General features: G+C 40.4%; 1 protein-coding gene across 3 annotated transcripts in view; it reads right to left on the bottom strand.

Annotated features, from left to right (window-relative positions):
• Nucleotides 1-20: 20 nt before the first annotated feature.
• The window catches only part of TCAIM (T cell activation inhibitor, mitochondrial), a 58,356-nt gene continuing 34,869 nt past the window's right edge, over nt 21-23,507 (bottom strand). For all 3 annotated transcript variants that reach the window (XM_032409125.1, XM_032409124.1, XM_032409126.1), the window contains exons 6-11: nt 16,789-16,911; nt 14,423-14,520; nt 13,597-13,688; nt 6,713-6,945; nt 6,027-6,158; nt 21-902 (exon numbers count right to left, since the gene is read on the bottom strand). In XM_032409125.1, the coding sequence (XP_032265016.1) occupies nt 662-902; nt 6,027-6,158; nt 6,713-6,945; nt 13,597-13,688; nt 14,423-14,520; nt 16,789-16,911 (919 nt within the window). In that variant the 3' untranslated portion in view covers nt 21-661. The remainder of the gene's footprint in view (nt 903-6,026; nt 6,159-6,712; nt 6,946-13,596; nt 13,689-14,422; nt 14,521-16,788; nt 16,912-23,507) is intronic.

The following is a 23,507-nucleotide window of genomic DNA, read 5'->3' as shown; positions in this document are numbered from 1 at the left end:
CCCTCTCCCACTCCCCCTGCTTGTGTTCCCTCTCTCGCTGTGTCTCTCTCTGTCAAATAAATAAAATCTTTAAAAAAAAAAAAAGATGTTTTAACAAACTGGTATCAGACTGCTTTTGACAATGTCAATACTATACATACATCCAATTGCTTTTTTTTCCTTCTACTCTTTCTTTCAGGAAAAATCTGGTTATCTAATTTTTGCTACCCATCAGTCTCCTGTTTTGGACAGCAACTGTCCCCTACTGGCTGCAAAGTACATGTTCGTGCTGACGCATGAGATGTTAACTACCAAGTTGCATGTTGAATGAGTCCCATTACTTCAGAGCTGTGCTGAGACCTGTTTACACGTACCCACATTCACTCATAAAAAAATAGATATCCTTGACTCTGCAGAATCCCTCATTTACACACCGCTAAAAATATGTTCTTTCATTCTGACATCTTTTTACCCAATCTTGCCAATCAGATAAACACCATAAGACTGGGAGATAAAACCTTTTAAAACAAGTTTTGTAGCAGAGATTAATTTTAAAAAAAGTTCTACTTTTAGAGCAGCAGTTAGAAACTTTGTTCTTGTAATATGTAAATAATATTGTTATATTAAATTGTGGATTTAAATTAGTTTAACAGTTTCTTATGTCTTCAAAAATAATTCTGTGTTACTTAATGGCTTCTCCGTCCTTCCAATTCCAAGGAATACAAAGGTCTCCATCTTGAAGAACAGAATAAAAATGTGAAATGCAGAGGTGCATCCCTTGTAGGTAAGGCAGTGACTGTTCTAGAAGTCTCTTACAACAATCCACCATTTGTATACTAGAAACGCTGGGCTCCTTATAAAACTTTTCCAGAGAAAATTTTTTCGTTGAAGCCTGTATCAATTCATTTTCAATAACCTTTAACCTGTTATATTGAAAATAAACATAATATTGCCACAAGCTATCACCAAATAAAAGAACATAAAATGTACATACAATTTTATATATTGGGGCTCTTTCTTTCAAGATTTTATTTAAATTCAAGTTAGTTCACATATAGTGTAATATTAAGTTTCAGAGGTAGAATTCAGTGAGTCATCAGTTACATACAACACCCAGTGCTCATTACATCACACGCCCTCCTCGATGCCCATCCCCCAGTTACCCCATTCCCCCCACCTCCCCTCCAGCAACCCTCAGTTTGTTTCCTAGAGTTCAGCATCTCTTATGGTTTGCCTCCCTCTCTGTCTTTATCTTATTTTGTTTTTCCTTCCTTCCCCTATGTTCATCTGTTTTGTTTCTTAAATTCCACGTATGAGTGAAATCATACGGTATTTGTCTTTCTCTGACTCACTTATTTCGCTTAGCATAATACCCTCTAGTTCCATCTACATCATTGCAAATGGCAAGATTTCATTCTTTTCTATGCCTGAGTAATATTCTTCTTTATCCATTCATCTGTTGATGGACATCTGGCTCCTTCCATATTTTGGCTATTGTGGGCATTGCTGCTATAAACACTGGAGTCGAACTTTCTACTCTCAACACTGAAAATGGTGTCCACAGAGGGTAAATGACATGCTTAGAAGACATGTCAATAGTTCTTGTGCATGTATCTCTGAAAGTATTTGTTAAATCTTTTAGCAGCAATGGGTAAAAATAAAGACATAATTTAAAAAGTTCTTATCCTGCCTCACTGAGCAGCTGTTAGTGACCAAAGAAAGCAGAGAGCTGAGTGTAAAAGTTCCTAGTTTTTAGGAACCACCTACAGTCTGACCCTTGGGCAGTAATGACTTCTAGAGAATCCCAAACACCCAGCAGGCTCACAACAAGACAGGCCCCTGGGGAGGAGGCACCTCCCCTCCACTCTCTTCTATGCCCATCAGCTCCCTCTCTGCCTCTTGTTCCATCAAGGGCTTGAGTGAAGGCTTAGAAAGCAGACAACTCAGGGCAGAACTCAGTGTCTTAGATACACAGATGGCCAGTGTTTATGGGTATATTTTGGTAGATAGCTTCAATCCTCCAAATCTTGAGATGTGTGAAAGAGGCCTTGTCACGTCCTTGAGCGGTGTGCAGACCAGCACGGACATCTCTTGAGAAGCCCACTCAAGAAGGGGAGTAAAGCAAAACTGCCACGGTCAAAGAAGGTTCCCAAAGAAGTTTAAGTATTGCACTGGTTAAAAAATACCCAAATAACCTCTATTTATCCACTCTTAATCTCTGCATAAAGGAAAAAAGTACCATGAACTATCAATAAGCTAGAAAAATATTTGAAAACAGAAATGGTCATTGTAGTCAGCTGGGACTTAGTAGCAGGGGTCTGTAGTTACTGACTTACTCCCTTCAACAACACCTGGAATGCTTTCTCAGGTGCTGCTAGTTTTTTTCTGTAAGATTACTCCTTCTAGACACTGCTGCTTAGAGATTGAAGAAGTTGGACAGCAGAGTTGGTGGGGTTCCAGCTGGACCTGTACCTATTCTTTCCAGGATTAGAAGGGAAGAACCATAGGTACCACCAATAGCAGGGACTGACAAACTTTTTTTGTAAAGGGCTTTTCTCACTGGCTCAAAAAAAAAGGTGGCGGGGGGAAGGTTTTTAACAATCTGGCTTAGAAACGGAGAGCCTGGCATCTGGCCAAGTTAATGTGTAGTTCTCCAATGACGCATCTTTACACGCATCTCTGGCCAGGGCCATGCATTCCCATCCCTTCTCAGAGAAGCCTCTGGCCTCATCCCAGGGTGGCCCCAACCCCTAGGCCACAGCCTCTACAACCAGGAGGGCCCATCAGTCCTTCTGGAGTGCAGTCCTGGACGAGAATTGAGCCCACAGAGGGCGGCCTTCACTGGGGCTCTCTCCAGGGCTGGCCCTTCCAATAAGGAGATGGCAGGGAACAGCCTATCCCTCCCTGGTTGCCTCTGGAGTCCGAAGCAGACGAATTTAGATGATTTTTTGCCTTTCCTTATAATTTCTTTGCTTTATTATATTCATACTTCAACAACAACAACGAAATAGAGGGAAAAGGGAAGCACAGTACAAACAAGAGAAGCACCATGACATGGTGAGTATGGCTGGTGGCAAGTTCTCTTCCTTTCCTTCTAATGCTAAGAAATGGGCCAGACATTTCCTAGGGGGAAATGAACTTTTCTTTCCCCTGACAAAAATGATATCTATTTTTTTTTTTTAAATAAAGCTCCTTCTGCCTCTGACATCGACTGTGAGTTCCACAAAGGTATCTGTTCGCAGGGCTGGCTAGGCACCAAAGTACTTGATAAATATTAGTGGAATAAATGAACATTGTTTTAAATGGTTTTTTCCTATTCTATGTCAGTATCAAAATTATTTAAATAGTCTTCTATTATTGTACATTTCTACTGTTTCCAGTTTGCCTAAGTGATATTAAAATTTATAGTATGTGATACAGGGTAGGAGGAAACATGAGTGAGTTACCACAAAAGCCATTAGTGAGGACAGCCTGTGTAGGGAGAGCTGCTTTACCTCTAGGCCCAGGTTACCCTAGGTTATGCCTGCCCCATGTAAGAGCTGTGCATGGGTCATTACCAGCCTCCAAAGGAGGGGGTTCCACAGTACACACATTCCCCCTGGTAGCCAGGCCATGGTAAGAGGCATGGGCTACAAGTCATGCAGTCTTGAAAAGGCCATGTGAGGTCTACTTGGGACCCAGATATTAGCTTAGAATACTGGTTTTAAACCGTCCACAAGCTGAGGGTCCTGCAGAGGTACTCAGAGGACCCCGATGGGTATGAGCGGCTTCTAGCTCCCTTCCTCTTTGAACAGAACACCTGCAAGCTTTTATCTTTTATTAATTGGATTTCCACTTCAGAATCCACTTTATAGAGATATGCAGCTAAAAAGTGAAAACCACAGTCTAAGAACACACTTCATCTATGGAAAGCCAGTAGTCTTACAATGATTACAATGAAGGCAACCTTAATAGGGCGGGGAGAACAGAATGAACGGAAGGAGAAGGCAAAGGGGAGGGAAAACTGCAGAGGTCTGCAGAGGGATGAAGGCGATGAGTAAGAGGGAAGGTACATTGGGACCAGCAACAAAGTGGCTTCCTCTCCATGGGGGATGAAACAGGGATGAGAGCTCCAGTGCCAGAGCCAGAAAGGGGCTCAGGGAACATGCAAGTTCATGGATTCAGCCAATGGATGCTTCCTGAAGGCCACCTGTGTGCCAGGCACTGATCTTGGGATGGGAGCGAACAAAAGCGACAAAAAAGTCTCTGCCCTCATGATGCTTACATTCCGTCGCGGGGGGTAGGGGGGGTGGGGGGGCGGGAGGAGGGCAGGCAAATGAATGAGGAAAACAGCCTGTCAGAGACCAATGGTGTTGAGTGCGAGGGAGCAAGGCAGACCAGGGGCGGTGGAGTGGCGCACAGGGGAGGGTGCTGGTTCCCACTGATGCTCAGGGAAGACCTGAGAAGGTGGACGTGGGCCAAGACGTGAGGGAGGTGCAGGGCAAACCAGGAAGACACCAGGAAGAGACGCTCCAGGGTGCTGGAAGAAGATAAAAGGGCCATCTGGCTGGAGTAAAATGAGGGCAAGGTCAAAGGCGCCAGCTCAGCAGGAGTGACTTCTCACAGGGCGACTCACTCTGGCTGCTCTGATGGGTCACCGTATTGACCCGACTGACTCGCAGGATGGAACTTTCAAAAACTAACCTATGTGAATTGCATTTCTTTTTATTTTACTTCCTCGAAATCTAGTAGCAATGCACCACAGCTACAAAATGGCCACTGAGAAGACAGAAGCAGCAACTACAGTGTAGCCAACAAAATCATTAGCCCTCACAGTGACAGGTGGGCCAGAGCTGCTCCCAAGGGTTAAAGCTGACTTACAACGAAGAGAAATCACATCACAAACATGAAGGCTTACCAACCAGTCAAGAAATGGGACATTCGTGCCACTGGATCAGGCCAACAGAGCTGTCACCAAGTCCACAAGCAAAACAAAGAGATGTAGCTCCTTCACTTACTCTCTACACAGAACGATCCCGTTATCTCGTCTTCTACCGCTCTCCTCCACCTCCACCCTTTCTTTCAGATGAGCAACTGGTGGGGATGGAGGGGTGAATAGGGGGCAAGACAGGAGACATGCGGAACCGGCGGCTCCCCAGCACACTGCTGAACGGTCACCTCAGACCCTCTACCTTCCAGGTTCCGGTCTCTGTCCTCCTCTCCCTCCTTCTCTGGGCCACTGCGTTCCCTTCAGCGCCACTGTGGCTTTCCGGGAGCACGAGCCTTGTGCTTCTCACCCGCCCCTCTCTGGCCCAGCTCCCACTGACCCCGTGCAGAACCCACACCTCCCACCAGAAACGCAGTCCGGGGGGGCACGGACCTGGCCCCAGCGTTCTCTCCACAACACCTGTCACAGCCTCGGGCAAACCACCATCACGGCAAATGGCTGCTAAATGAATGAATGAGTGAATAAATTCTCAATATCCAAACCTCCTTTGCCAACATCCTTAGAAAAACCTCTTCTGAATGTAATATCCTCCTTTCTTCACAGGAGATACATAAAACATTATCAAGCAGTATCCAATGCCCACAAATCAGGAAACTGTTGGCTACCAAGTCCTTCAAAGATAGAACATAGAGACAGGACCTCTTACGAATCGCATCAATTTTTTACTTTAAAACTTCTCATTTACTTAAAATCAGTAGTTCTCAATGTTTTAGACCATCAAGATTCCTGTTATTCAAGCAGTAGCTGAATTCTTCCCATCTGGAGAATTTCTTTCTGATATTCTTATCTTTTGTTCTGCTCCTGAGTTGACTTTTATACTAACAAGCCTTGCTTCTCAAATGGAGGCACATGGTGGTAATGTCATTGAGGCTGTTCTAATCAGAAACACCACATGCAATTCCTGGCAGACCAAGGAAGTGGGGGATAAATAAACGTGGAATATGCACAAATCAGTCCATTTCCTAAGTTTCATGCAGTTTTTATGTCCCATCTTTATGAATTCCGAAAACCTGAATTTTGACTGACTGCCCGGACATTACAAAGGGCTCATGGCACTTACTCTTCTTTTCTTTTCATGTTGTCTCTTGCCTGCTGGGCTTTGGTAAGGATAAACCACTGGAGGTTTGCTGGGTCACAGAGACTTGGGATGTTAAAGTGCCCGAGTTCATGCAAGCTTGGAGCGTATCTGTCACTGTAACAAAACACATGTGAAAGGAAAAATCACTCATCCCTCCATTCCCCACTCCACCCCCAAAGAAAATATTTTAGTAGTCTGATGAGTGATGAAGGAATTCATCAAGAAAATCCACTTTAAAAGTATAGTAAAATTATGCTTTAAGTTTTGCTGTTCCCCAAAGAGACACACTTTCAGGATGACCACATACTTCCTTACCCCATGGCCACCCTCATCTGTGAGATGAGCCCAGTGAGGTGTGAGGTGAGATGTGCATTTAGTACCAAGCACAGACTGTGAAAACAGTATGTGCACAAAAAATGTGGGCTAGTGATTCAACATTAGTTTAATCCTAGAAAGTTTTCCATAGGATTGACTTTGCCCTGTAAGTGGCAATGTATTTCAAGACTGTTCTAAAGAGTCAATCCTTCAATTCCTTTAAGTCGGCTTTTTTAATGTGTAAACGAGTGTCACTTTTCTTTAGTTCCTAAGAAAAACACAAAACAATTTAATCCACTTACACAACGCATCTAAGTGAAAGAATAAAAGTCTTTCTTGTTTTAGATATTTACCTGTTAAGGATCATCTGTAAACCACGCAGACTTCGAGGGTGAAAGGGTATTCTGTTTTTCACCAGTCTATTATAGAACACATCAAGAAGAGAGTAATATTCTTCAAGAGTCAATACTGGTTGCAATTCCTCGATATAAACCACTTGTATACCTCCGAGAAGGTAGCTTATTTGGTCTTCTAAAAGCATCAGCCTCCTCTGAAGGTCAAAATAACTTGGTAACCTTTCAAAAAGCTACAGTATTTAAAAAAAAAAAAAAATGAAACAAATATTTAGTTTTATGTTATTGTAACAGCTCAATTTTAGGATTCCAATAAATGGGATTGAGAAATTTTAACAAGAAAATTGTTTTCCTAGAAGGAAAGGTCTAATAAGTGAAAGAAAAAGACAATGTAATGCTGGAAATATTAATATTCAAAACAAAACCCTATAAATCTTAGGGATTTTTAGATGGGACTGAAGAGATTGCAGAAAAAAAGAAATAGGTTCCAAATGAAAATAAGTCCTAAGTACTAACATTTAAATCTCAAATTAGTTTAAGAATGATTACATGGTCTAATAAAGAACGGTTTGAGAAATAAAGTACATGGATTTTAGCACCAAGTCTACTTCTTCAGAATTTACTTTAATTCAGCAAAACTCAATTCCATGCAATAAACATCACTGAGCACCTACCACGTACTTAAGCACAAATTGGGCACCTGTAGTGTACAGATTATAAGAGCTGGGCCCTGCTTTTCAGTCGGGGTACAAGTAAACAAAACAAGAATCAGGATTCTTTGTACTAAGTGCCACGTCCACATGACTGGATACAGAAAAGAGGTTCAAGTAAAGGTTTCTAAGGAAGTCTAATGTGCCTGTCTGAAAATACAGACAGGATTTCGCAGGCATCAGATGCACATGGAGGTGTGTCAAGGGAAGAGAGACGGAAGCATGAAGAGGGGCAGCACACTCCAAGCCCTGGAGTCTGGTACGGCTGCAATGGGAAGGCCCTGGTGTGCTGTGCTGAGGACTCAGACTTTACCTGGAGAGCTGGGGATGGGCAACTTAACAGCGGAGTGGGAAGGCATCAAAAACCTCTGCTCTAATAAAAGCAACTGCAGTGTACGAATTCTACAAGTTATCTATAATGGACTTCTAACAGTCTGAAAATCATTTCCCTACCCACTTTCTCCATTTTTCTCTTAATGATTTATCTATGTATAAATGGTAATTACCTTTAAAAAAAACCTTATTTTCAGATAACTCTAGATTTGTACATCTTCCCCCCTTTCCCCAGTGGTAACGTCTTGCAAAACTACAGTATAACATCACCACCAGGAAACTGACATTGATCTGATAGAACTGATTCAGACTTCATCACTTCTACTTACACTTAGTTGTGTGTATCTGTGTGTATTTAACTGTATGCAGGTTTATCCCATGTGTAGATTCACACGCCAGGACCACATGACACAGAACAGTTCCACCGTAGGGATCCTGTGTGCCCAGTGATCCCCCATGGACCGCGGGGGAGAGCTCCCTACTCCCCAACCCCTGGTGACCACTAATCTGTTCTTTCCACAATTTTGTTATTTTAAGAATGTTATATAAGTGGAATCAGACAGTATGTAATCTTTTTTTTTTTTTTTTAAGATTTTATTAAATTATTTGACAGGGAGAGACACAGCGAGAGCAGGAACACAAGCAGGGGGAGTGGGAGAGGGAGAAGCAGGCTTCCCGCCAAGCAGGGAGCCCGATGGGGGGCTCGATCCCAGGACCCTGAGATCATGACCTGAGCCGAAGGCAGACGCTTAACGACTGAGCCACCCAGGCGCCCCAGTATGTAATCTTTTGATACTGACTTTTTTCACTCAGCACAATGCCCTTGAGATCCACCCAGGCTGTTGCTGGTATGAATACTTCATCCCCTCTTCCTGTTGGGTAATGTTCTGTTGTACGGATGTGTCACAGTTTAACCATTCACACCCTGAAGGACATTAGAGTTGTTCTAGTTGTTGGCTATTATGCACATTGGTGTACAGGTTTTTGTGTGAACATAATTTTTCACTTCTTTAGTATAAACGCCTAAGGGTGCAATTGCTGGGTCACATGGTAAACACATTTAGTTCTGTGCTGTCACGCTCTGTTCCAGAGTCCCTGTACCATTCTACATACTCCCCCCAGTGATGGATGAGTGATCCGGTATTTCCGCACCCTTGCCAGAATTTGGTGGTGTCATTATTTTCCATTTTAGCCATTCAAAAATATTTGTCATCTGTAGGTCTTCCGTGACTTGGCTGTTCATTTTAGATTGTTTGGTTTTTTGACTATTGAGTTTTGAGAGTTCTTTATACACTAGGCACACAGACTTTGTCAGATATGGTTTGCAAATATCTTCAACCAAATATTTGATTTGAACAGACATTTCAAAAAAGAAAGTATAAGCCCATGAAAAGATACTCTCCAACATCTGTCATTATGGAAATGCAAATTAAGTACACATGAGATAGCACCACACACCTATTAGGATGGCTAAAATTAAAAAGACCACCGTCGTAAGCATTAGCAGTTTCTCAAAAGGTAAAAATACCCTAACATATGATCCGACTATTAGGAGAAAAGGAAATATGTGCATATGGACATAATGTTTCTAACACCTTTATTTCCCATCACCAAAACTGACATAACTCAATGTCCATCAATAGGTAAATGGATAAACAAACTGGTATGTTTATATGATCGAACACTGCATGGAAATAAAAAGAAATTCTTGACACATGCAACAGCATGGATGAATCTGAAATTGTCGAATGAAAGAAAACAGAACCCCCCCCAAAAAAAGAAGTATATAGTTTGTGATTCCACTTATATGAAATTCTAGTTATAAACTGATTCATAGTGACAGCAGGCCACTGGTTGCTTGAGGAGAGGGTGGTGGGATGGAGGAGAGAGTTTACAAAGGGACATGAGCATACTTTTGTGGGTGATAGATATGTTGACTATCTTGATTGTGTTAATGGCTTCATGGGTATTTACACGTGCTAAATCTCATTGAATTATACACACTAAATACATGCAGTTTATTGTATGTCAATTATAACACAGTAAATCTGTTAAAACCAAAACAACAGAATGCAGGCCTTCTAGGCTATGCTTCAGAAAAGACTATAAAATTTCCAAATAAAAACTGACTTACGGAAAGACTCAAATACATGGAGGCTAAAGAGCATCCTACTGAAGAATGAATGGGTCAACCAGAAAATTAAAGAAGAATTAAAAAAATTCATGGAAACCAATGAAAATGAAAACACAACTGTTCAAAATCTTTGGCATGCAGCAAAGGTGGTCCTAAGAGGAAAGTATATAGCAATACAAGCCTTTCTCAAGAAACAAGAAAAGTCTCAAACCTAACCCTACACCTGAAGGAGCTAGAGAAAGAACAGCAAATAAAGCCTAAACCCAGCAGGAGAAGAGAAATAATAACGATCAGAGCAGAAATCAATGAAATACAAACCAAAAGAACAGTAGAACGAAACTAGGAGATGGTTCTTTGAAAGAATTAACAAGATTGATAAACCCCTGGCCAGACATCAAAAAGAAAAGAGAAAGGACCCAAATCAACAAAATCATGAATGAAAGAGGAGAGATTACAACCAACACCAAAGAAATACAAACAATTATAAGAACATATTATGAGCAAGTATATGCCAACAAATTCGATAATCTGGAAGAAATGGATGCATTCCTAGAGATGTATCAACTACCAAAACTGAACCAGGAAGAAATAGAACACCTGAACAGACCTATAACCACTAAGGAAATTGAAGCAGTCATCAAAAATCTCCCAACAAACAAAGGCCCAGGGCCAGATGGCTTCCCAGGGGAATTCTACCAAACATTTAAAGAAGAATTAATACCTATTCTTCTGAAACTGTTCCAAAAAATAGAAATGGAAGGAAAACTTCCAAACTCATTTTATGAGGCCACCATTACCTTGATCCCCAAACCAGACAAAGACCCCATCAAAAAGGAGAATTACAGACCAATATCCTTGATGAACATGGATGCAAAAATTCTCACCAAAATGCTAGCCAGTAGGATCCAACAGTACATTAAAAGGATTATTCACCACGACCAAGTGGGATTTATTCCTGGGCTGCAAGGTTGGTTCAACATCCGCAAATCAATGTGATACAATACATTAATAAAAGAAAGAACAAGAACCATATGATCCTCTCAATAGATGCAGAAAAAGCATTTGATAAAGTTCAGCATCCTTTCTTGATCAAAACTCTTCAGAGTATAGGGATAGAGGGTACATACCTCAATAGCATAAAATCCATCTATATTCCCACAGCAAATATCATTCTTTATGGTGGAAAAACTGAGGGCTTCCCCCCTAAGGTCAGGAATGCAGCAGGGATGTCCACTATCACCAGTGCTATTCAACATAGTATTAGAAGTTCTAGCCACAGCAATCAGACAACAAAGAGAAATAAAAGGCATCCAAATCGGCAAAGAAAAAGTCAAACTCTCACTCTTTGCAGATGATGTGATACTTTATGTGGAAAACCCAAAAGACTCCACCCCAAAACTGCTAGAACTCATACAGGAATTCAGTAAAGTGGCAGGATATAAAATCAATGCACAGAAATCAGTGGCATTCCTATATACCAACAACAAGACAGAAGAAAGAGAAACTAAGGAGTCGATCCCATTTACAACTGCACCCAAAACCATAAGATACCTAGGAATAAAGCTAACCGAAGCAGCAAAGTCTCTGTACTCAGAAAACTGTAAAATACTCATGAAAGAAATTGAGGAAGACACAAAGAAATGGAAAAATGTTCCATGCTCATGGATTGGAAGAACAAATATTGTGAGGATGTTAATGCCACCTAGAGCAATCTACACATTCAATGCAATCCCCATCAAAATACCATCCACTCTTTTCAAAGAAATGGAACAAATAATCCTAAAATTTATATGGAACCAGAAAAGACCCTGAATAGCCAGAGGAATGTTGAAAAAAAATAGCGAAGCTGGTGGCATCACAATTCCAGACTTCAAGCTCTAGTACAAAGCTGTCATCATCAAGACAGTATGGTACTGGCACAAAAATAGACACATAGATCAATGGAACAGAACAGAGAGCCCAGAATGGGACCCTCAACTCTATGGTCAACTAATCTTTGACAGAGCAGGAAAGAATGTCCAATGGAAAAAAGACAGTCTCTTCAACAAATGGTATTCGGAAAATTGGACAGCCACATGCAGAAGAATGAAACTGGACCATTTCCTTACACCACACACAAAAATAGACTCCAAATGGTTGAAAGACCTCAATGTGAGACAGGAATCCATCAAAATCCTAAAGGAGAACACAGGCAGCAACCTCTTCGACCTCAGCTGCAGCAACTTCTTCCTAGAAACATCGCCAAAGGCAAGGGAAATAAGGGCAAAAATGAACTATTGGGACTTCATCAAGATAAAAAGCTTTTGCACAGCAAAAGAAACAGTCAACAAAACCAAAAGACAACCGAGAGAATGAGAGAAGATATTTGCAAATGACATATCAGATAAAGGGCTAGTATCCAAAATCTATAAAGAACTTATCAAACTCAACACCTAAAGAACAAATGATCCAATCAAGAAATGGGCAGAAGACATGAACAGACATTTTTCCAAAGAAGACATCCAAACGGCCAACAGACACATGAAAAAGTGTTCAATATCGCTCGGCATCAGGGAAATCCAAATCAAAACCTCAATGAGATACCACCTCACACCAGTCAGAATGGCTAAAATTAACAAGTCAGGAAACGACAGATGTTGGCGGGGATGCGGAGAAAGGGGAACCCTCCTACACTGTTGGTGGGAATGCAAGCTGGTGCAGCCACTCTGGAAAACAGTATGGAGGTTCCTCAAAAAGTTGAAAATAGAGCTACCATATGATCCAGCAATTGCACTCCTGGGTATTTACCCCAAAGATACAAAAGTAGGGACCCGAAAGGGTACGTGTACCCCGATGTTTATAGCAGCAATGTCCACAATAGCCAAACTGTGGAAAGAGCCAAGATGTCCATCAACAGATGAATGGATAAAGAAGAGGTGGTATATATATACAATGGAATATTATGCAGCCATCAAAAGGAATGAGATCTTGCCATTTGCAACGACGTGGATGGAACTGGAGGGTATTATGTTGAGCGAAATAAGTCAAACAGAGAAAGACATGTATCATATGACCTCACTGATATGAGGAATTCTTAATCTCAGGAAACAAACTGAGGGTTGCTGGAGTGGGGGGTGGGGTGGGAGGGATGGGGTGACTGGGTGATGGACACTGGGGAGGGTATGTGTTCTGGTAAGTGCTGTGAATTGTACAAGACTGTTGAATCTCAGATCTGTACCTCTGAAACAAATAATGCAATATATGTTAAGAAAGAAAAAAAGAAGAAGAATGTAGCAGGAGGGGAAGAATGAAGGGGGGGAAATCGGAGGGGGAGAAGAACCATGAGAGACGATGGACTCTGAAAAACAAACTGAGGGTTCTAGAGGGGAGGGGGGTGGGAGGATGGGTTAGCCTGGTGATGGGTATTGAGGAGGGCACGTTCTGCATGGAGCACTGGGTGTTATGCACAAACAATGAATCATGGAACACTATATCTAAAACTAATGATGTAATGTATGGGGATTAACATAACAATAAAAAAATTAAAAAAAAAACTGACTTAAAAATCAGGCCTCTAAGTATTTTAACTACATGATAATAAACATCTATTCTGAAAATAGCTGAAACTATGATTTGAGTTTTTTTAGTTCACTGACGTAACAGCATAGTTTGAAACAAAAGTACGTCTACGACAAATCAGGATTTTTTGCTTTGAAACTTTTCCTTACTTTTGTCCAGTGATGATGGACATCCATTGTTCCTAGCATCACATGGCCCACTGCACTCATCCCGGATCGGTCTGTAAATATTATTGTACATCCTGATGATAAAACACAAACCCTTTGGTCACTGTCCAGAGATGCTTCATTTTTTTTAGCATTGTGCAAATAATTACTTAAATTTAGTATACAAATTCAGGATTAAATTCAGTAGAAACTTAAAGGCTAATTTTTTATTTTATTTTTTAAAGATTTTATTTATTTATTTGACAGAGAGTGAACACAAGCAGGGGGAGTGGCAGGCAGAGGGAGAGGGAGAAGCAGGCTTCCCGCGGAGCAGGGAGCCCGATGCAGGGCTCGATCCCAGGACCCCAGGATCATGACCTGAGCCGAAGGCAGTTGCTTAACCAACTGAGCCACCCAGGTGCCCAAGGCTAATTTAAAAAAAAAAATTTTTTTTTAAAGATTTATTTTAGAGAGAGGGAGAGAAAGAGAACACACAAGCATGTCCATGTCAGGGAGCGTGCACAGAGCGGGTGGAAGAGAATCTCAAGCAGACTCTATGCTGAGCTCGGAGGCTGCCACCTGGCTCCATCTCAGGACCATGAGATCATGACCTGAACTGAAATCAAGTCAGTTGCTTAACGAACTGAGCCACCCAGGTGCCCCTTAAAGGCTAATTTCATGTCGCTGTTTTATTCAAAGGAACAGATTTAAAAGTTCAGCTGTGATAAAGTCACATCTGTAAGGTCTTTTAACACTTAGTTTTCCTCCACAATTTATAGATGTGTATAGCAGCCAAGTGATATTTTAAAAGAAAATGGAAATTGTTTACCTTTTGCATTTTTAAGTGTTTCCAAGTTCTGCTGTGCTAAGCGGCCTAAACTATGAAGCTGGCTACAGCGATGGGCGATGCCCCAGCTCCTCTGCCACCTAGTACAACAGAGCACACAGGCACGTTAACATCAGGCACCCCCGAGGGAGGAGGCCTGCATTCACCCCTTGCTGCTTGATTCCTGTGAAAGCCAGTGAGTTTCTTTCTCAAGTAGGCATATGTTTTCCAACTAGCTCATTTTTTAATGAAGCAACCAAATGGAAAATGAATGGTTTGCCAGAGGGTAAAAATATTACTACTATGTTCAGATATCCAAACATTTCAAACAAGCAAATACACTATGCTGTTTCTATTTTAAAATAAGGGAATGAAATGGGGAACACTTAAAAAAAACCTTTTTCATTGCCACATCATTCAATGATGATGATTTTGTTTTAGATTTAAGTTCTAATTAGGAACTCCAGACTAGATCAGATTCTTTTTATCTTATTCTAGAGAAAGTGATTTTTTTATGACATGTAATCTACGTATTTTATAAATGAACACTGAATCTTAGTGACACAATGGAACCTGATATCCATGTGGTGTCACCGAGGCACTAGTATGCAAATGTAACGAGCACTGATCTTTAGAAGCATCAGAACATCCCCCTTTGAATTCTAATTCTGTGATTTACTGGCTCTGCGACCTTGAACAAGTTGCTTCTAGTCCTCCTAATGTTTCCATGTCATACATACAAAGTGGGATCACTTCCTCCAGCACAGGTCGCATAAATCAAAGGGGATAACATATGTGAAGGAGTACGGCACTCAAAACAAGCTCTCAAAAAACAGGTTCCTTCTTCATCCTATCACCGATTCTGATGAATGTCATTTCTGATAAAATGGATTTTCAAAACTTTTCCTTTAACCCACAGTTGAAACAGATATAATTTCAAAGAATTAACACTGTGATAAAGCTACAAAATACAGTTCTTATTAATAAATGGTCTTTCACACAGGTGGCTTAGAGTTAGAAACAATTGTCATTGGTCACAATGTTTCTCTTTTGGAGGCTTGGCTGATTTTCCAATAGTGGAAAGCCATCATACCCATGATCCTCAAATGCTTTGGTCTCAAAAAGCTTTTGCACTCTTAAAAATGGGAGAACCCAAAGACTTTTTGTTTATGTGTTTTATATTTATTGATATTTACCATGGCAAAAATCAAAGCTGAGAAGTTTCTACACCATACTGTAATATAATGCTTGTTTCTTTTTATGTTTAAGAAATCCTTAAAAAAAATCCTTTTGTTTTCCTAATTCTAATCTCTTTGATAGTTCATTTAGAATTTATACTAGAAAAAGGTACTTTTATGTACATAAATTTATTTTACAAACTTTTAAAAAGGACCTTGTTATTTGGGTGTTAGCTAGAGAAGTCCATACTACTACACTGTGGAATTAAAAGAACCCTTCTAATCAAAGCAGGGCCTAAAAATACTGATATGATGACAAAAGAGCAGCCATCAGCACAAATCCAAACATCCCACACACACCAAGTCTACACGCTTTCCTTGAAATCTTAATTATCTTATAAAACTATGATTTGAAAAAAAAAAAAACTACTATGATTTGAATATACAAAAACAAAACATTTAAGTATTATCAGTACTCCACAAGCACAAGAAAAAGATGCTATTATGATACCCAAATAGTCATTTAGTTCAAAAGAAGAAAAAAACATCCTGATAATAAAGGCTGGAAACAACAAAACAGGTTATAACGAACTGTTAACAGAAATGTTCAAGCACAAGACTGAGCAACAGTTTCTCAGTTCTTGTAACGGGGGGTTCCCCCCGCCCCCGAATCACACCAGGGCCCCCTTTTCCCTTCATTACTGTTTTAACAGCTGTTAAAATCTGTTTTTATAATAAATGCCTGTTATCTTTACGGAACTGTGATTTCCAGGTTAATGAAAACTTTAAAAAGTCATGCTATAAAACACAGAACCAAGAATACAACACCCATTTTTTGTCTCCCTTCCTCATTTTAAATTTAAATACTGATCTCACAGGACGGAGGAATAATTACTTTTTATATATTATGTGCATATGGAAAAGGATTTTCTTTAATAAACATTACTTTAAAAAATTAAATTCTTATGCTAAAAATGTCAGAATCTAAACCTTACTTCACAATTTTAAACAAGAAATTGATAAAAGTTTTCTTACAAAGATGAACATTTGACTACTTTCAGAAAAAGATAATTGAAGGCTACTTATAGTTATCAGAATAATTAAAGATGCAAATATTTAACTGCTGGGAAGCTTGACCAGTAGATAATACATGCTTATTTTAGTCTCTAAATTAGGGTCTGTCTTTGTTACCTGATGTCTGAGAGCTGCAGCTGCTGAGACAGATCATCTTTTAAACGATCTAGTTCTCTTCTAAGTGGCAAACTGTTCCTCAGTTTTTTAACTGCACTTTTCCCATTGTTATCTAGCCAGGATCTAGAAAGAAAAAAGCAGAGATACACACTTTTAATACTGACTCTAATGCAGACATTTCTAGTACTAAAAGACAGGCACCGCAGTAAAGCAGCCCCGGTGTTAAACTGAGTTTCCAACCAAACCTTTACCAAATTATAAGCAAAACACAAGGTGGGGAGAGTTGAGTATAGCCTGAAGGAGCAGAGTTGACTTCAGCTGGGCATGCGGCAGGGTGGCAGTGAGCACCAGGGGAGTAAACAGACCGACCCGAAAGGACAGGTGTTTTGGGAGACTCTGTGGTAAAAGAGACTGGGCTGGTGAGCTTTGGCCACTGGAGAACTTGGATAGAGATATGGGGGAGTAAGCACCGAGAGCTCAGGGCACTAATCACCAAGATTAAACTAAAGGAAGAAGTTGGAATCTACCCAGCTAGATCCCGCGAAGTAATCTTTGCAAGTTCCTTCATTAGGACATATTCACTGCCCTTTAAATGTCACCAGCACCATTAGATGTGTCTTCTGAGTTTGACTTTTTCACCTTATTCGTTGTACCATAACATTATTTATGAATTTGCTCTGGTAAAGTGGCAGTTCTACACTCCACGGGTACGTGATGGATGTGTGTGAGTGAAGATCTAGCACAGCCCACTGAAAATTGTAATACACGTAAGGGAGAGGTTTTGAAGTATCTTGAATTTTTAAACCTTTATCCCATCTCTAGAAATCTAGCAACAGGTTTAGCATATTAAAATTTAATTTTTTTTATATATACAAAGGAAGTCATAACTAGAATATTACTTAACAAGTGCTGGTAGAATAGACATTTTAAAAATTATCAAGTTGATAATCTTGAAACCAACAAAATCTTTATGCATCTATCAAGTATTTATTTGAAATGCTTGATACTGTGTTGTGTTGGGATGTAAGGAGGATAAAATTGCTGCGCAAAGGAAGACACATCTACTAAGGAATACAGAGATAAGAAATTAGGATATATGAGGGGCGCCTGGGTGGCTCAGTTGGTTAAGCGTCTGCCTGCAGCTCAGGTCATGATCCCAGGGTCCTGGGATCGAGTCCCGCCTCGAGCTCCCTAAAAAGATTTAATTTATTTATATGACAGAGAGAGAGAGAGCATAAGCAGGGGGAGCAGCAGGCCAAGCAAGGAGCCCAATGCAGGGCTTGATCCCAGGACTCTGGGATCATGACCTGAGCTGAAGGCAGATGCTTAACCAAGTGAGCCACTCAGGTGCCCTAAAATCTTTTTATTTTTACTTTTTTAAAGAATAGTATATATGAGCTTCTATGAGAACAAAGGAAGAATCAATTCTGTCTGTAAGATTCTATAGAACAGGTGATATGTGACCTGGAACCTGAGAGATATATCAGATGTTTCCAGGCAGATTAGTGAGGGGGAAGAGCATGCCAATCATGCTAGTACACAAGGAACCATAAGGCAAACCAATATGCCTAGAGGGAGGGAAGTATGAGATGAGAGTAGGAAGGCAGGGTCGGGGGAGGTGGTGAGTCAGCCCATGAGGGTTCTGCATATCGGGAGAAGGAACTGGGACTTTATCCTCTAAGTAAAGGTATTCAACATTTTTAATTCACTAACTTTGTACAGTAATTAATAATTCTTCCTACTCCCTTTTTAAGGGTATTGGTAAAAATTCTGTCATCTCTGCATAATAGGATAAATAAGAAAATAAATAAAAATATCTTACATCACTATTATTAGCTATTGCATTACAATTTTTCAACATTTTCCTCATTGGTTAATATATGTTACTCAATTTACTTTAAATCATATAACAGAAAGCATGATTTGCAGACAAATGAATTATCGAACAGCATACCATATTTGGTTTGGAGACAAAATGTCTTAAAATGGAGACTGAAATATAATCTTAAGATTATACACTCATGACTTGATTTTTGGAATTCTTACATTTAGTGTATAAAAATCAACTGGTCTAATTTAACAATTGTGTTTTGTTTCTTAACAGTGAGATAAAAATGAAGATTCTAAACATAGCATTTAATACATATATAGAGATAAAGATACATATTCCCTGGCTTAAGCCATGAGAGGTTCAGGAGCTACTGAGTACATGTAGCCCCCAGGTCTTGGTTTCTTAAAAACCATTCCTTACTAAAAAGATTCAGACCTTTCTGGCAAAATGGCTGAATCAAACACTGGGGCACAAACAGTCCAGACAAGCTTGGAACGACTTAATGAATCAGAAAGTGAGACTTCCCAAGGAATGATAGGAACATAGGAGCCAGCTCCAAGGGATGATAAAATTAGAAAATTACTATCTGGAAACTATCATAGTAATATGTGATTCAGCCAAGAATCATCAATGAAGATTAGGGCTAGAGAGTAAGAGTGCGGTGAATGAAAGGATATTTACATAGCTGTGAGTATCTCTTCAAAAGAAACTGAGAGAAAACTGGTAATGTATTTACTGTGGAAAAATAGGGGTCATCACCTTAATCGTTTCTCTTCCTTATTACACTGGTTGGACCCTCCAAGACAAGTTAAATTGTAGAGGGAAGAGGAGGCTTGTTTCTGGCCAGCTTGTTTTTCCTGCCCATCTGTGTTCTACCTTTCAAAAATTCCAAAAAAACATGTCTCTTACTGACATTCCTTTGTTTCCCTCCACAACCGCCATGAACTTTCATAAATTCCTAGGGATCTGCAGGCTACCAACTGGGAAATGCTTCTCTGGATAATGCACGAGTTATTAAGGGGAATGACATGATAAAATCTTTTTGTAAAGGGAAGAGAAACCAGTAGTAACAGATCCTTTAGGAAGTTATAATCTAGGAGTAAGTAGTAATGCAGATTCTCATTAAGCATTTTTGAAGGATCTTTTTCTCACCTGAGTAAAAACTATGAAAACAAACTGGAAGTAAGTCAAGAGCTACATTTACTTTAAAACACTTCTGGACATACTCTCCCCCTAACTTCTGTCCTATGACTGGCCAGGGGACTTTTTCACTATCTCTTTTTGAGAGATACAATCACAGCCTGTTTGTATAATTTGTAAAATAATTTCTGTACTTGTTTTATTTATTCCATTACCCTATTATCTCCATTAGGGAAAGATGAGTCTTTTATTATCTAATGTTGTTTTAAATCCAAACTTGATATTTTTAATCTGATCTCAGGAGATCACCAGACAACCTACATTTTGACTATGCAAATTAAACTAAAAGGCAAAGAGAAAAGTATACTTTCTTGTCCAATATGGAAACATATGGTTATCCTGACAGCTCATACTCTGGAACTAAGAGACAGAGATCTACATTACTCTCTAAATGAGAATCCTCTATTGGATTTTGAAAGAACAATTAATGCCTGAATTTGCCATAAAAATCATTTAAATTCTTAATTTTATAATCATAGTCATTTTTAAAATTTGAACCCTTTATTTTTAATGGGGAAAATCCATTCAAATTACTATTGAGATTAAAGAGTCATTTTATAATAAAATACAGTTAAACCATACTTTCAAGAACTTTAAGAAATGTTGAAATTTCTTATTTATAAAAATTTATCAAAAATAAAATCATCCAAATAGTACTTAGTAATCACTGATATATATATATATATATATATATATATATATACACATATATGTGTGTGTGTGTGTGTGTGTATTTAAGATTTTATCTATTTATTTGTCAGAGAGAGAAAGAGCACAAGCAGGGGGAGCAGCAGGAGAGGGAGAAGCAGGTTCCCTGCTGAGCAAGAAGCCCAATGAGGGACTCGATCCCAGCATCCTGGGATCGTGACCTGAGCCAAAGGCAGACGCTTAACCAAGTTAGGAAGGTGTCCCACACTGATACATTTTTAAAAAGAGTAGTAATAGTTTTTTTTTTTTTAAAGCTTTATTGATGCACCAAAAACCATAAGATACCTAGAAATAAACCTAACCAAAGAGGTGAAAGACCTATACTCTGAAAACTATAAAACACTGATGAAACAGAAAGATGGCGGAGGATTAGGGGACCCCATTCCAACCGGTCCCCGGAATTGAGCTGAATATCTACCAGACCACTCTGAGCACCCACGAAATCAGCCTGAGATGTAAGAAGATAGATCTGGATCTCTACAAACAGAATATCGCAGGGGGTTGGTTTCGAGGTACGAAGCGGGAAGCCGTGATTCCGCGGGTAGATATCGGAGGATAAATGACAGTGGGAGGGAGCCAGGCCGTGGGGATCCTACACTGCCGGTGAGTGACAGCCTCGCGCGCTGCAGATGGGGCACAGACTCGCAGACCGGTAGTGGCAGAGAAAGGACTCTAGGACAGCCCCCCAAATGGAAACCCGGAGCAGAGGGGCCACGTGTGGGAACTGAGGGTGGCTGGCGGTTTTAGAAGCACAAAGGGCAGAGACGTGCCCCAACCTGGAGGCGAGGACTGGGAGCGCAGCTGAGGGGCGCACAACTCAGGATGCTGCAGTTTATAGCAGCACAGACAGAAACGGGGATAGTGTGGCCTGGAGAGCTCACTGAAGAACGGATTGCGATCTCTCTGCTCTGAGGCAGAGGGCTGGAAAAGGTCTCTTCTGCTCTGACTCTCGGAAGAGACGCAGAAAGCCACCAGGGAAAGCCGCCAGAGAACAAAAGCCCCCCAAAACAGGTTTTCACTGAGCCCATCCCCTGCCACAGAGAGCAGGGCAACTCCGCCCAAACAGGGTTGCCTGAGTAACAACATGGCAGGCCCCTCTCCCAGAAGACAGGCTGGGAAAACAAGAGGCCAGCAACCCTAAGGTCCCTAGAAAACAGGTGCATCTTGCTTGGGTTGTGGTCAATAATTTGGACTCTATACATTCCCTCAACCACCCACCAACAGAATGACTAGGAGGAGGAACCCCCAAAATAGGAAAGACTCAAGAGACTATGACTTATGCCACAGATTTACAAATGGATGCAGATATAACCAAGATGTCGGAGATGGAATTCAGGCTAGCAATTGTGAAGACAATAGCTAAAAGGGAGAAATCAATTTATGGCAACATAGAGTCTTTAAGGGCAGAAATGAAAGCTGAAGTGGCAGAACTTAAAAATGCTATGAATGAGATACAATCTAATCTAGATAATCTAACAGCTAGGGCAAATGAGGCAGAAGAACGAATTAGTGATCTAGAAGACCAATTAATAGACAAGAAGGGAAAGAGGCGGCCAGGGAAACACAACTTAAAATCCATGAAAATAGAATCAGAGAAATAAATGACACCATGAAACATTCCAATGTGGAATTATTGGGATCCCTGAGGGGGTGGAGAAAGAGGACTAGAAGATATATTTAAGCAAATCGTAGCTGAGAACTTCCCTAATGTGGGGAATGAAACAAACATTCGTGTCTCAGAGGCAGAGAGGACCCCTCCCAAGATCAAGGAAAACAGGCCAACACCCCGGCATGTAATAGTAAAACTCGCAAATCTTAGAACCAGGGAAACCCTCTTAAGGGCAGTTAGGGGGAAGAGATTCCTTACGTACAGAGGGAGGAACATCAGAATAACGTCAGACCTGTCCACAGAGACCTGGCAAGCCAGAAAGCCTGGCAAGACATATTCAGGGTACTAAACGAGAAGAACATGCAGCCAAGAATACTTTATCCCGCAAGGCTGTCATTTAGAATGGATGGAGAGATGCAGACCTTCCAAGACCGGCAGAAACAAAGAATATGTGACCACTGAGGCAGCCCTGCAAGAAATATTAAGGGAGGGAGGGTTCTATAAAAGAAGAAAAATCTCAAGAGCGAGATAGAACAGAAATTTACAGGGACAATCTATAAAAACAACGTCTTCACAGGCAACATGATGACAATTAATTCATATCTTTCAATAATCACTCTCAATGTGAATGGCCTAAATGCTCCCATAAACTGGCACAGGGTTGCAGATTGGATAAAAAGACAGGACCCATCCATATGCTGTCTACAAGAGACTCATTTTGAACCTAAAGAGACATCCAGACTGAAAGTGAAGGGATGGAGATCCATCTTCCATGCCAGCGGACCTCAAAAGAAAGCTGGGGTAGCAATTCTTGTATCAGACAAATTAGATTTTAAACTAAAGTCTGTAATAAGAGACACAGAAGGACACTATATCATTCTTAAAGGGTCTATCCAACAAGAAGATCTAACAACTGTAAATATCTATGCCCCCAACATGGGAGCAGCCATCTACATAAGCCAACTGTTAACCAAAATAGAGTCATATTGGTGACAATACGTTAATTGTAGGAGACCTCAATACTCCACTCTCAGCTATAGACAGATATTCTAAGCAGAAAATCAATAAAGACACAAGAGCTTTGAATGACACACTGGACCAGATGGACCTCATAGGTATATACAGAACATTCCACCCTAAAACAACAGAATACTCATTCTTCTCGAGTGCACATGGAACTTTCTCCAGAATTGACCACATACTGGGTCACATATCAGGTCTCAACCGATACCAAAAGATTGAGATTATTCCCTGCATATTCTCAGACCATAATGCTTTAAAACTGGAACTCAATCACAAGAAAAAATTTGGAAGAAATTCAAACACTTGGAAGCTAAAGACCACTCTGCTCAAGAATGTTTGGGTCAACCA

Source organism: Phoca vitulina, unplaced genomic scaffold (assembly GCF_004348235.1).
Source record: "Phoca vitulina isolate PV1807 unplaced genomic scaffold, GSC_HSeal_1.0 scaffold10, whole genome shotgun sequence".
Classification (NCBI taxonomy): Eukaryota; Metazoa; Chordata; class Mammalia; order Carnivora; family Phocidae; genus Phoca; species Phoca vitulina.
This window is presented reverse-complemented; position numbering and strand designations above follow the sequence as displayed.